This window comes from Otolemur garnettii, unplaced genomic scaffold, assembly GCF_000181295.1.
Source record: "Otolemur garnettii isolate 467f Iridium unplaced genomic scaffold, OtoGar3 scaffold00091, whole genome shotgun sequence".
Classification (NCBI taxonomy): domain Eukaryota; kingdom Metazoa; phylum Chordata; class Mammalia; order Primates; family Galagidae; genus Otolemur; species Otolemur garnettii.
Window position 1 is genome coordinate 2,781,154 of NW_003852486.1, and position 14,873 is coordinate 2,796,026.

The following is a 14,873-nucleotide window of genomic DNA, read 5'->3' on the forward strand; positions in this document are numbered from 1 at the left end:
AGATGTGTATTAATCAAATCAGGGTAATCGAGGTACCCATCACCTCATGCATTTCTTTGTGTTAGGAACATTTCAATTCCACTTTTAGTTATTTTAAAGCACACCCTAACTTATTGTTGATTATAGTCGCTTTGTTGTACTCTTAGATATTGTTCTATCGATCTATATTTTTGCACCCATTAACCATCCTCAGTCTTTCCTCCTCACCCCTCTGCCCTTCCCAGCCTCTGGCAGCCATCATCCTACTCTTTGTCTGCATAGGATTGTTTTTCATATTTGCTTCCGCATATGAGTGAGAACTTGTGAGATTTGTCTTTCTGTGCTTGGATTACTTTACTCAACACTATGGTCTTCAGTTCTATCTGTGTTATCGCAAATGGCAGGATCTCATCATTTGGTGGCTATATAATATTCCATTGTGTACATGTATCACAATTTCTTTATCCATTCGTCTGTTGATGGACACTTAAGTTGATTCCAAACCTTGGTTATTTTGAATAGTGTGGCAGTAAACGTGGGAGTGCAGATATCTTTTCTATATGTAGAATTTCCCACTTTTGAATATATTCTCAGCACTGGGATTACTGGGTCATGTGGTTGTCCTATTTTTAGTTTTTTAAGGAACCTCCATACCGTTCTCAATAGTGTGTGTACTAATTCACATTCTGACCAATTGCGTACGAGAGCTCCCCTTTCTCCACATCCTCACCAGCATTCCTTATTGATTGTCTTTTTGACAATAACCATTTTAACTGGGGTGAGTCAATATCTCTTTGTAGTTTTGATTTGCATTTCTCTGATGAGCATTTTGCTTCATATACCTATTGTCTATTTGTATGTCATCTTTTGAGAAATGGCTATTCAAATCCTTTGCCCCCTTTTAAATAAAATTATTTGATTTTTTTTCCTATTGAGTTGTGGGTGCTCCTTATGTACTGTTTTAGTTATTAATCCCTTGTCAGCTGGGTAGTTTGCAAGTATTCGCTCCCATCCTGTAGGTTGTCTCTTCACTTGTTAATGGTTTCCTTCCTGTGCAGAAGCTTTTTGACTTGGTATGATCCCATTTGTCCAATTTTTCTTTGGTTGCCTGTGCTTTGGGGGGTACTACTCAGGAAGTCCTTGCCCAATCTCAAGTCCTGAAACATTTCCATTGTTTTCTTTTTATTAGTTTTGTAGTTTCGGGTCTTAGATTTAAGGCTTCAATCCATTTTGACTGACTTAATGCACTATGCATGGTATCCACGTAATAAAAATATTTATACTGGGCAGCGCCTGTGGCTCAAAGGAGTAGGGTGCCAGCCCCATAGACTGGAGGTGGCGGGTTTAAACCCAGCCCCAGCCAAAAACTGCAAAAAAAAAAATATATATATATATATATACCCCCTTTATATTTTGAAATAAATAAAGATATATCTTAGTATCACAGGCTAGAGTATTTTCTATGTGAGCCAGTGCTCACATATACATAAATATATGATTTTAAAAGGATGACAGTAATCTGACTTTTTTCTTTCAACAGTTTTGTTATGTTTCAATGCTATTAAATATTGTTCTAAGATATTCGTAGTACTGCCTGGTATGTTTGACTATATAGTAACTTGTTTCATCAACGATTTATTTGAAAGTCTTTGTCATATTGATAATTACTGTGATAAACAATGTTGCCGTGAACTTTCTTACATCTATGTCAACATTTTGGATGGCACAACTAGTTTAGAGAAATGAAAGCCTGTTTTCTATGCAGAGTCAGTCAGTAACTCGGCAATATTTTCCCAGAGGTATTCTCAAACCACTTCCAATGGTTTTATGGAGTGTCATAACAGAGTTTTTCAACTTTTTAAAAATCTCACAGCACACTTGAACCTATAGTTAAACTTTAAGTGGCACACTTAATTATGTTGATTAAAAAAAGAGTTAAAAAAAAGGAATATACTTACTGTGCTTTGAACTTCTGAAAATAATTTAATTAATAATCTTTAAAAATGTTTGAGGCACACCTAAGATTCTGTCATGGCACACTGGTTGAAAACCATTGGTCTCTAAGCCTATGATACATTACTATCACAATAAAGAATTGAACCATTATAGAAAATAGCAGTCTCTATTTTCTCAGTATACTATGTGAAGAAATAGAGACCAAACATTGGAGAAATCTTTTACTTCCTTAATTTTTATTTATATATTTATTTAATTTACTTATTTACATATAGGGCCTTGCTCTGTCATCTAGGCTGGAGGGCAATGTACAATCATATTTCACTTGTATACATGTATACTATGCTTATAGTATACATACGGAATACTATCCAGCCATTAAAAGAGATGGGGACTTTACATCCTTTGTATTAACCTGGAGTGAGATGGAAAGCCTTCTTCTTAGTAAAGCACCATAAGAATGGAGAAGCAAGAAACCAATATACTCAATTCTAATATTAGGGCAGTAGATGACCTAATACATGGCCTCCCCAAATCTTGTTTTCTATTTAGACACAATAGTCTTCTTATTTTTTATTTATTTATTTTTATTAAATCATACTGTGTACATCAATGCAATCATGGGGTACAATGTGCTGGTTTTACACACAATTTGAAATGTTTTCATCAAACTGGTCAACATAGCCTTCACGGCATTTTCTTAGTTATTGTGTTAAGACATTTATATTCTACACCTAGTAAATTTCACATGTACGTTTGTAAGATGCACTGTAGGTGTGGTCCCACCAACTACTCTCCCTCTATCCATCTTCTCCCCTCCCCTCCCCTCCCCTCCCCTCTCTCTCCCCTTTCCCCTTTTTCTTGGGCTATAATTGGGATATAGCTTTCATAAGAAAGCTATAAATTGGTTTCATAGTAAGACTGAGTACATTGGATCCTTTTTTTTTTTTTTTTTTTTTGCAGTTTTTGGCCAGGGCCAGGTTTGAACCCACCACCTCTGGTATATGGGGCCAGTGCCCTACTCCTTGAGCCACAGGTGCCACTCTTTTTTCTTCCATTCTTGAGATACTTTGCTAAGAAGAATATGTTCCAGCTCCATCCATGTAAACATGTAAGAGGTAAAGTCTCCATATTTCTTTAAGGCTGCATAATATTCCATGGTGTACATATACCACATATTCTAAAGAGAAGTTTCTGATCCCTGCCTCCTGTTACTCTTTGGCAGACCCCTCAGGTCAGTTGCTGAGACACTCTCCTCTCACACAGCTGACTGGGGGCCCCGTCAGGTGCTATGGCTGTTACTGCTGGCATTTAGTGAGCTGGACACATTGGAATGAGATCTAGAGCAGCAAGGAAATGGACATTCCTTTATCTAGAGATCTTTGGGATTTTCCCAGAACCCTACTTTCTGGAAAAAGTCCAGTAAGCAGTCTGGGTCTCCCATTTCAGTTTCCAGAGACATTTCGGAATTGAAAAAATGAAAAGACCTAAATTTTTAATAAAATATAACAGTGTTACATTGCATTTCATTGGGGAAAAAAGTCTTTCTTTGTGATGAATTTCAGTTCTGATCTCACTGGAAACTTTATAAATGATGTAATTGGGAATTTTAAAAATACTGAACTCTAGTAATACAGTTATCCTTCCTTCCTCCCATAAAAATAACAGACTAAAATTTATAATAAGCAATGAGACCCCTTGATATCATTGCTTAATTGAGGGCAAGAATTTTGCTAAGAAACATGATTGCTTGCCAGGTATGGTGGCTCACACCTGTAATCCCAGCACATTGGAAGGCTGAGGCAGGAGGATCACTTGAGGCCAAGAGTCCAAGACCAGCCAAGCAGCATAGTGAGACCTCATCTCTCTCTCTGTCTCTCTCAAAGAAAAAAAAAAAGATTGTTTTCTCTGTACTTAGTAGACATTCTGTCCATAACTTCAGAATGAAGAAATGGACTCTTAAGCCAAAAGTTGACCTGCAGTTGAGAAAAGGGGACTTGACATCCTACAAAACATGGGAGGAGCCTTTCTTCTCCTCTCTATTATCTCCTGGCCCTGTGTCTGAAGCTCTGTCAGGGCCCTAGAGAAGCAGGAGTAGCAGGAGTAGCAGGAGCAGGAGCTAAATCCCTGGGATGCGGAACTTCTTGGAAGAGGACGCACTTCTCATCAATGGGCAATGCATATTTGAAACTTCCTTGTGGGTGTGAAATGAAGCGTTGTTGGGAAAGGTATGGCTTTGGTGAGATGAGGGATCTGGGAGAAGAAATCAGAAAGGAAGCAGGGCAGGAGGGGGAGGGTGGGGCTGGTGCAGAGAATGTCCTCAGAATCACGGATCATGGTGTCTCACTCTTCTCTCATGCAGACTCCACAGGCAGAGAATTTGGTAAGTTGCCCTACGGGTCCCTCCTCACAGTTTTGGAGTAGCGTTGTCCTCTGGCCCGTTCTGGGGTCACACAGATGCTATCTCAGACACACAAGGTTGAGGACTGTCATATATGGTTGCCTCAGGTCCTGATGGTTCTGTTTCCACTTATAGCTGCACTGAAAACATGTGTTTTCCTGGGTGGACAGATGGTGTCCGGCCTTTGAAAGCTCGCCAATCCTTTACCCTCTCTCCCCAAACTGGTGTTCTGTGGCTGGTGTCAGCCCATAGACGCGTTTTGTTTCACTTGCATTTTCTTTTCACAAACTACCTGACATTTGTGGACAAGAGGGCTGGATGCAGGCTCTTACTCCTAAGCTGCACCTTGGCAATAGCCCACAGACAAGAGGCAGGCTGGGGCCTCTCAAAGCCTAGAAACTTGTCATAAATAAATACTCAGGAAGAAAACACTGGCAAGCAGAAGTTGCTCCGATTGCAGGCCAGAGAGGGCTTTTTGGATATGAGACCTTTCTCTCCCAGATATTGCTCTGAGCTAATCGGTGCCCAACCCCAGCGGGCAATTATTCTACCACCTGGTGGCAGTAGTTACCAGGGCAGCACTGGAAAGCAGCCCAGGGGAGACAGCAACAGGCACAAGTGTGCTGCTGCTCAGCTCCTGAGAACCGTCTCTCTGCTATGTCAGTGGATGGTGACACGCAGCTGACGCTCTAGAGGTTTTCTGCCTTGGGCTACTCCTCAGCACTCCCTATATATACCAAATAGAGACAAATTAAAGAAAGAATAGCCACCTAGAGATAATAAATATGAAAACCATAATCCTCAAAATGAACATCCAACAGGTGACTGAATTAGCACATAGAATACTACTAAGGAAAACGTAGTGAGCTTAGAAGACCAGGAAAAACACCCCTCAATATATCAGAAAGGAAACTGCAGAAAGGAAGTTAAGAAATATAGAGGACAGCAGTGGAAGAGGCAGTATCTGTGTTAGAGATACAACAAGAGGAGAAATCTTGTGGGAAAAAATAATAGCCAAAAATTTTACAAAATTGGAGAAAGATGAAAGATTTCCACAGTGAAAGTGTCATAATTTTTTGAGCTGAATAGATAGGACAAACCTAAACATTAAGAAAAATCTAGGAATAGTAGAGACCAAGGGAAAATTCTGAAGTATTCAAGAGCATAAAGAATTATCTATAAATCACAGGAATCAGATCAGCCTCAGACTTCTTACCAAGTCAATGAAAAATAGCATTTTCTTTTCTTTCTCTCTTTCTTTTTTTTTGAGACAGTCTCAAGCTGTCACCCTGGGTAGAGTGCAGTGGCCTCATAGCTCATAGCAACCTCCATCTCTTGGGCTCAAGCAATCTTCTTGCCTCAGTTTTTCTATTTTTAGTAGAGACAGGGTCTCCCTTTTACTCAGGCTGGTCTTGAACTTGTCAACTCAAGCAATTCACCTGCCTTGGCCTCTCAGCTAGAATTACAAGTGCAAGCCTCTGCACCCAGCCAAAAATAACATTTTCAAAGTATTCAAGGAAAAAAGTCCTACCCATAATTTTTTTTTGAGACAGAGTCACACTTTATCACCCTTGGTTGAGTGCCGCGGTGTCACAGCTCACAGCAACCTCAAACTCTTGGGCCCAAGCGATTCTCCTGCCTCAGCGTCTCAAGATTACAGGCGCCTGCCACAACACCCAGCTATTTTTTTGTTGCAGTTGTCATTGTTGTTTAGCTGACCCAGCAGCCTCAGTGTATATGGCTGGCACCCTATCCACTGAGCTACAAGCACCACTGTAAATTAAATTATCTAAATTATAGATAATTATATAATTTAGATAAATTATGGATAATTATGAATAATATATGATTGTAATCATATAATTATAGATAATTATTATAATTTGATATCTATCTAAACTTTTATTTAATTGTGAGGGTGAATAAAGATATTCTCTGATTTATCGGACCTCAAAATTTTAATACACTTACCACCAAAAACACTCTTAGAGGCAGTGCTCTAGTGAGAAGAAAAATTAATGAAGAAATAGGCCACAGATATGGAAAGTGAGTTTGAGTAAATAGTAAATTTCATTGCTTAAATAAACAGTGACAAAATGTGTAGAAAAATAAATAAAATTCTATTACTTAAACTCAAGTTTGATAATGTGATTGAAGGGCGGGGAGGAAGCTGTTTCAAAGAAATGTAAATGAAGGCCGTTATTTATCTTAGTAAGTTAGTAATTACCCCCAGAAATAGAAACAGAGTGACTCTGAGAGCAGCGTCAGGGAATCAGCCTCACCCTCCTGAGGCTGCTGCCTCTGCCCTTGAAGTGAAGGTGGCTGTGCCTCCCACGGGCACTGACCATGGCAGGTCTGTTGGGAAATTTTCAAAAAGAGCTGTGGCTTTGTCTTCATAAAACTCGATTTGAGAATAGACTGGACGTTAGCTCAGGCTCAGCCAATGACAGGCCACCAAAGTGACAGGTGATCTGGAAACTAAGGACAGACAGCTAAATCTGGTCTGACATTTAAGGCGGAGGAACGGAGCCCTGTCAATATACTAGGTGCAGAGATTACCCAGATCAGCCTGCCTGTGCACCAAAGCTGGGCTATGATTCATCCTTTACCCCAAGCACTGGAGGAAAATGACAAAACTGAGACAGACTGCAAGCGAGAGCACAGCAGCCTGGGCTGGGCCGTGGATTTGGGCATTTCTGAGCCTTTAATCCATGGTTCTCTTGTGCTAAATTATGAGGGCTGGTGTGCTCATAACTGAATTTTGAGATCGAAAAGCCCCAACTAACCCAGAACAGCTTTGCGGCTGCCTAGGAGACTGATGAAATCCAGTTTTACACCAGTGTGAAGGATGGCACAGTTTGGTGGCTCCATGTGCCAGACTGTGAACAAGATGTTGGAGACCTCTATCAGTTTCACCTGGACAGCCCAGAATTGCAAACACCCATTTTGGAATAGTAGCCAAGTATCAGACAGATCCCGATGCCTCCTTCTCAGCCTAAGTGAACAATGGCAGCTGTAGGAATAGAATACTTTCTGATTGTAATGCCAAGCATTAAGCTCTGCTTTATGGCAAAAACATCAATGCTAGTGGCCACAGCTTGATGTAGGACTAGAATTGTAATACTGTACCATTCATAATTGAATACTGTACCATTGTTTCATTTTAAGCTCTTTTTCAGGAGGTAGCATAGCTACCATCAAAATATATTATACCTTTTCATGTTGTATAGGTCTAGGATACAAGTATTTCTAAAATACTGTATTAGACTTCTAGGTTAAACATAATCCAGCTTTAGGGTGTTACCCTTTCAGAGATACAGAAGAAATCCAACTCCAAAATTGGTCCTTGGGAGTTATTCATGGTCCTTCTCAAAAAGTCAGGTTTCTTTTTTACTTAGAAATGTCAGCAAGTGGAAACTGATAATATTAGGCACTTCGTAAATTTATATTGGGTAAATGAGAGAAATTGCATCTTCTTGAGAATCGCAACTTGGTTTCTCACTCTAACCAAGGAGGGGCTCATTGCTCGATGGTACATACATACAAATTTATCTCAAAGGGACTTTTTTAGACAAATATTCATGGGCTGTTTCCATTCCAGTCTGCCTCTGTTTTTTTCACCAAAAGTAGTTTGCATGATGTGGTGACTGTTTTGTTTGTGCCATTTTGGGGTAAAAAGGGTGAATGTGACGAAACCAATAATTTAGGACTTAATTTCTTCTCATGTCGTGTGTGTTTGCTCTTGTACCAGAGAACGATCTAGCTTCTAAGAATAATAGCCATGAACCGAGAAGAGTCTCCGTGGCTGGAATCACACTTGGAATCTACACCTTTGTTGTATTCTCACGACTCAAGTTATTTTTTAGCAGTGTAATGGGCACGTACATTTTAGAGGCTTCCATTTTGTGTGGAATTAGATCCTCTGCTATAAATGCTATAGTTAACATCATTTAAGTAAAATTCGAGTAACATATTAAAAATTTAACCTCTTTAATGAAAACTGGTAGGCAAGGGTAAAAAGTAAATTTAAACAAATGGGTAAACAGAAATCATAAAATAGAACAGGAGAAATTAGGTCTCATTTGCAAAATAACTACAATAACCTTGAGTTAAAATGAACAATAAAAGGCATGGATTTTTAGATTATATTTTTAAAATCCAGCAAAGCATTCAGAAATATACATATGTATAACACATTCATTAAACAAAAATAAATAATTCCAATGCCATCAATATAATTCCATTTAAATGATTTTGAATTACTGATACAAAAGGAAACTATTTTACTATAAAACTCATTTTAAAATAAAAATGAACTTTGTAATAATCAAATTCTCCTTTGAGGAGACATTTACAAATGGTTTTTCTTCTCACTCTTAGATGAGAAGCAAGGTACATATTTAATTCCTAATTTACTAATTAGGATGTTAAGTTCAAGCTATTAATCAAAATCCAAAACTCGAGTTAGCACCAAGTCATTCCTCTTCTCTCAGCATATTTCCTGGTAAAAAGCTTACAGTAAAAATGCAGGGTGGAACGTGTTTAATTTCACCTGTTTTCTCCATTTGCCTTTTCAGGTGGCATCGACAACTTTAAAGCTGACAACTTTGGAGAAGGCAGGATTAGTAAAGTGCAGCCTTCAGATGATCTAGGCACACAGCCATTTAAAGCCACGTTTTGTTTTGTTTTGTTTGTTTTGGAGGCTCTAATTTGCTATTCAAGAACTACGCTGCATGTTTGCCTTCCAAGTTCCCCTGATCCACCCAGACACATGTCTGCTCCGGGTGGTATTTGTGATGGCCTCTTCCAGCTCTGGGTGTGCACCTCCAGATTCTCTCACACTACCAGGTGGCCTATCAGACACACACTAGGTGACTACACACTAGCTTCCTTTTGTTCTCTTTTCCTGTCCTGTGACATCCTGGTCTGAAAAATTCATACTTTTGGTGCCAACAAACTCAGAGAAAGCTCTCCCAGGCCCACCATCAAAAAAGTTAGCCTGTGCTTTCTTTCCCTCTAGCTTTCCCAGAAAGGAGTCTAATCATGTCCACCCTGTTCCTCTGCACACAAGAAACATATTTCAAAGTTCTCTGAACTTTAAAAAATAAACAAATAACAACTCCCCATCAGACCCCAAACAAGGCACATATCATTTCAAACCAGTCCTCTTGTAATGGGGAGTGGGGGAGAAACCCCAGCACAGTAGCTCTGCCTGAGAAGTGCATTCAGCACCCTGCTCTTCCTCTCTCTCCCAACCCTTTTATTTTCCTCGACCAGAGGAGTCATCTAAGAGTCAGGGAACACATCCTCAGAATACTTTAAAAGTCACATAAGGTTATCTGGTATCTTATTTTAGAATTTGATAGCTGTTCAGTCATGACACTAAGTCAAAACTTTTATTTTAACAATTGTAACGCATTTAAAACAAATCAGAAAAATTGAATAAAAAGGATTATAAGCCAATATTCAAAGTAAATGTTGGTTAAAAAATCATGAACGCATTATTATCATGCCCATATACACAATGAAACAGTATAGTCTCAAAATAGAGATAGAACAGGTCAGAATTAGGGAGGAAGAAAAGATAAATCAATATATGCAGTGCATATTTTAACATAACTCTTCTAGAAACTAATAGATAAAATAAATCAAAACTAAACAAAAGCATAGATTTGAGTGATGAATTCAAATATAGACAAATTTACATGGAACTAAAAATTTACTTTCTTTGAGAGTACATGTGGAACATTCCAAGAAGTCAATCATAAATTCAATAAAAACCTTACATCATAGGTTTTCAAACTATAATGCAACAATATTAAAAATTGGTTTAAAAAGATAGTGAAAATAGGGCAGCACCTATGGCTCAAAGGAGTAGGGCACCAGCCCCATATGCCCGAGGTGGTGGGTTCAAACCCAGCCCCGGCCAAAACCTGCAAAACAAACAAACAAACAAAAAGGATAGTGAAAATAATCTCATGTTTGCAAAAGAAACAAAAAACCCTACTCAAAATAACACTATAATTAAGGAGGAAATCATAAGAATATTATAAAATACAACAGGATGGTAATAAAGCATATTGTGAAAAATATAGAACACAACTAGAGCAATCCTTAGAGGGAGTTTTCGTGAAGGAACAATTATTTATGGAATTAATAACAAAAGAAAAACTAAAGTCAAGGGACCTAACATTCGACTCAAGAAACTAGCAGAACTACAAATTTTCCCCTCCAAAACCGAAGGAAGAGTAAAGGCAAAAATAACAGAATAATAAAAAACCAACTAGAGAGAGAACATGCAAAGCCAGTTTCTGTTTCTATAAAAAGACTAATGAGATAAACATCTAGCAAGACTGATTAGGAGAAAAGAGAAAATGCAGATAACAAAGTATCTGATACTAAAGGGTACCTAGCTGCAGACACGTGGCAATTTAACACAAGATATAATGAATAATTACATGGCAATAAATGTGAAGGTTTTACTGCTGACCGTATTAGACGGTGGCCCTAGAGGGATCCTGAATTCTAGGCTTACTCTTCGTCTATCCCCACTGTGTATAAGCACCCCTATTTACCTAGATAACAGTGGTAAGTAACCCCGGCCAATATAGTGTGATGGTTAGGTTTAGGTGTCAACTTGACTGGATTAAGAAAATCTGTAAAGCATTACTTATGGGTGTGTTGGGGAGGATATTTCCAGAGGAGACTGGCATGTGTGTCTGAGTGGACTAGGTGGGGAAGGTCAGCCCTTGCTGGGGGTGAGCAGCACCAAGTTAGCTGGGGGCCCAGATAGAACAGAAAGGCGGAAGAAAAGGGTTCCTCTCCTTTAGGAGCTGGGACATTGGGACCCCAGGCTCTCTGGCCTTGGGACTGTACAACTTACACTAGTGCCCTCCCACTTTTAGTTTCTCAGGTCATTGGCTTCAGACTGAGAGATATGACGCCGTCAACTCCCTTGGTTCTGAGGTTTTCAGACATGGTCTGAGCCCCATGAATGGCAACCCGGGGTTTCCGACTTGCAGACAGCCTGTGGTGAGAACTCTTCAGCCTGCATAATTGTGTGAGCCAAGTCCCCTAATAAATCCCTTCGGATATATTTATATATCCGTATCTACACCTGTATCCTATGGCTTCTGTCTCTCCGGAGGATCCTGACTAATACACATGGGAAACCTCTTTTGTCACTTGTTGGTCCATTGACATGAAGTAGCTTAAACTGCCAGGCCACAGTCTCACTTTCCAGATCAATGGAACTGTGTCCCTCTGTGGAAGTATTCTACCTTTTAAGACCTCTAAGCAGAGCCCAGAATCTTAGGAATGGGAAGAAAATATGTTGAAAGTGGGTCATAAGTCACATCAGCAAGAGGCACTAAGTTATGTCCGACTTTCACTCCTTAGTTCTCAAACCCAAGTGTTCTGACTGTGAGAATATTGTATACTGGTGTAACTAGGATAACTCTGATCTGGGTATTGAAGAATGAGTAGGAAGTGCCCATGAAAACCCAGAAAGGGGAAGTATGAGTGAATTAGAAAAAAATCCACAGCACCACAGGATTGTTATCAGCATTGCCTAGAGTCCCTTTCATTGTAGAAAGGCAAGAAAAAGAAATTTTTAAAACAAGGATTAAATATGGAAGAAATGAATTAGAGTTATTCACCAGTGATATGATTCCATTTATAGCAAATCAAAAAAATACAGCTCAATTATTGGAACACAAGAGTTTAGAAAGGTTACTGAATAAAAACAATCAATACACAAAAATCAGTGGATGCCTTTATTACACCAACAAAAATAAGATGAAATACAAAAATAATAATCATTTTATTATTTATTTATTTATTCTTAGCATACCTAAGAATACATAAAGAGAACAAGAGATATTTAAGAACTGTGCAGCTATAATAAAAATTTCTGGCTCGGCGCCTGTGGCTCAAGTGGCCAAGGCGCCAGCCACATACACCTAATGTGGCGGGTTCGAATCCGGCCTGGGCCGCCAAACAACAATGACGGCTGCAACCAAAAAAAAAAAATAGACAGGTGTTATGGTGGGCGCCTGTGGTCCCAGCTACTTGGGAGGCTGAGGCAAGAGACTCGCTTGAGCCCAGGAGTTGGAGGTTGCTGTGAGCTGTGGTGCCATGCCATGGCACTCTGCCCAGGGGGATAGCTGAGGCTCTGTCTCAAAAAAAAAAAAAATTTCCTGGGCCAGATGCAGTGGCTCATGTCTGTGATGGAAAACAATATGGAAATTCCTCAAATAATTAGAAGTAGACCTACTATTTAATCCAGAAATTCCACCCAAAAGGCAAGAAATCATTATATCGAAAAATACCCACACTTGTATGTTCGTTGCTGTACTATTCAAAATAATAAAGATATGAAGCCAACTTAAGTGTCCACAAATGGATGAGTGGATGATTGGATTCCAGCCATGGAATGCTACTCAGGCATAAAAAATAATGAAATCATGTCTTTGGCAGCAATGGGGACAGAGCTGAAAATTCAAGTGCCATATGTTCTCACTTACAAATGAGAGCTGAATAATGAGCACACACTGACACAGAGAGGATCATACCAGACATTGGAGACTTGGAAGTGGAGTGGAAGGATGGGAGACGGGTGTAGGATGAGAAATGATCAACTGGGTGTTATGTACACCAACCAAGTAAGGCTTATATGAAAAGCCCAGACTTCACCACTATGTGATATACCCATGTAACAGATCTGTACATGTGCCCTATAAATCAGCACACAAGAAAAAGAAAGAGAAGAAAAAAAGACCTCTGCAGAGGTAATTATGAAAGCATTTGTAATTGAAGTCCTAAAAACTGGAGAAACATGATATTTAGTGGGTAGAAGTTTCCATATAATAATCATCTCAATTTTTCCCAGGTTGATCGATCAATTTAATAAAATATCACAGTCTTAATCCTGAGAAATTTTAATTTTTGTTTGTTAGATGGAATTTCACAAGCTGATTTTAAAATTGGTTTGCATATATAACTGCCAAGGGCAAAGAAGAGCAAGACATTTTGACAAAAAGAGAAGAAGCTGGGAAGACTTTCTTAGATTAAAAAGAAAGAATTCTTCTCCCATATCTTCAAATATAACACATTCTTTTGCATAAAAAAGAAGAAGAAAACTCTAAAGCTACCTTCACAGCACCAGAAACCAGGTTCAAAGCTGCAAAAAAGAATTATTTTGAAGTTAAAATAATTATTAAAGTATGATAAAGGCAAATGAATAAACAAATAAACCAATGTAACCATACAGAGAATCCAGGAACTGATACACATATACGCATAGCCTTAATTTGTAATAAACACAGAACAGTCTGCTTACACACTGGGAACAAGGAACAAAAAAGCTTTTTATAATCGAACCTGGGACAATTAGGTATCAAGATAGAGAAAAAATAAATTTTAACCTCTTTCTCACTCTTTATAGAAACAGCAACAATGACATCCCAAGAACACTATAAATGTGAAAAGTAAAGTAGGTTTTTAAAGAATGACTTAGTACTACATATTCATAATTCAGGGTGTAGAAAATTTCTTAAGCCTAGAAAAGACTGGTAAATTTGACTACATTAAAGTTAACAATTTCTGTTTGTCTAAAAGATCTAAGGAAGAAAGTACAAAGCAGGATGGCTGAGAGAGAGATTTACATCACATAAACATAACAAAGGGTGTAGATCTAGAACTACACATCCTGAGGAACTACAGATCCATAAACACAGACTTAGAAAAGAATTGATTGGAGTAGGACCATGCTCATAAAAAAGGAAGTGGAAGTGTCAAGAGTACTTTTATCAGAGCTGAGAGTGAGGGAAGAGAGGAGTCAAAGGTGGTCCTCAGGGTTCTGGCTGAGGCACCTGAGGGAATGGTGATGGGGACATCTGACGAAGAGTGGATGTGGGTAAAAAAAACAAAAAGATTACTGAAATTGGGGATGTGTTAATTTGGAGATGCTGGTAAAACATCTGAAGAATAATGTTCGTGAATGTTGGGTATTTTGGTCCAAGCTCCAGAGTAAGGGGAGGAGTCTTTCTAATGAAGTAATAATTGGATACTGTAAATGAAGAAGAAAGAATCCAAGAAGGACTTGCTGAAAAAGAAGTTAAAGCCTAAAACCTAAACTATGGACATATTAGCATTTAAGGGAGATGAGGAAATAGGGAGCTGCAACCAAGTCTGAGGGGGAAGAGGGAGAAAGAGATGGAGAAAGAAAGTGAAGGGTGTGTGTCACAGAAACCAAAAGTAAAGAAAGTTTAGAAAATGGCTTGGCACCTGTGGCTCAGTGGCTAGGGCACCGGCCATGTACACCATGGCTGGCAGGTTAGAACTGGGCCAGGGCTGGCCAAACCATAATAACCACTGCAACAAAAAAACAGCCGGGGGTTGTGGTGTAGTCCCAGCTGTTTGGGAGGCTGAGGCAAGAGAATTGCTTGAGCCCAAGAGTTTGAGGTTACTGTGAGCTGTGACACCCCAGCACTCTACTGAGGGTGACATAGTGAGACTCTGTCTCAAAAAAAAAAAA

At 39.0% G+C, this 14,873-nt stretch overlaps 1 protein-coding gene across 1 annotated transcript in view; it reads left to right on the forward strand.

The window, feature by feature from the left end:
* LOC100941686 overlaps positions 1–14,873 on the forward strand; it is a 60,933-nt gene that overhangs the window by 10,272 nt on the left and 35,788 nt on the right. The window contains 1 exon segment of the mRNA XM_012808503.2: positions 8,914–8,966. Within this exon segment, the coding sequence (XP_012663957.2) occupies positions 8,914–8,966 (53 nt within the window).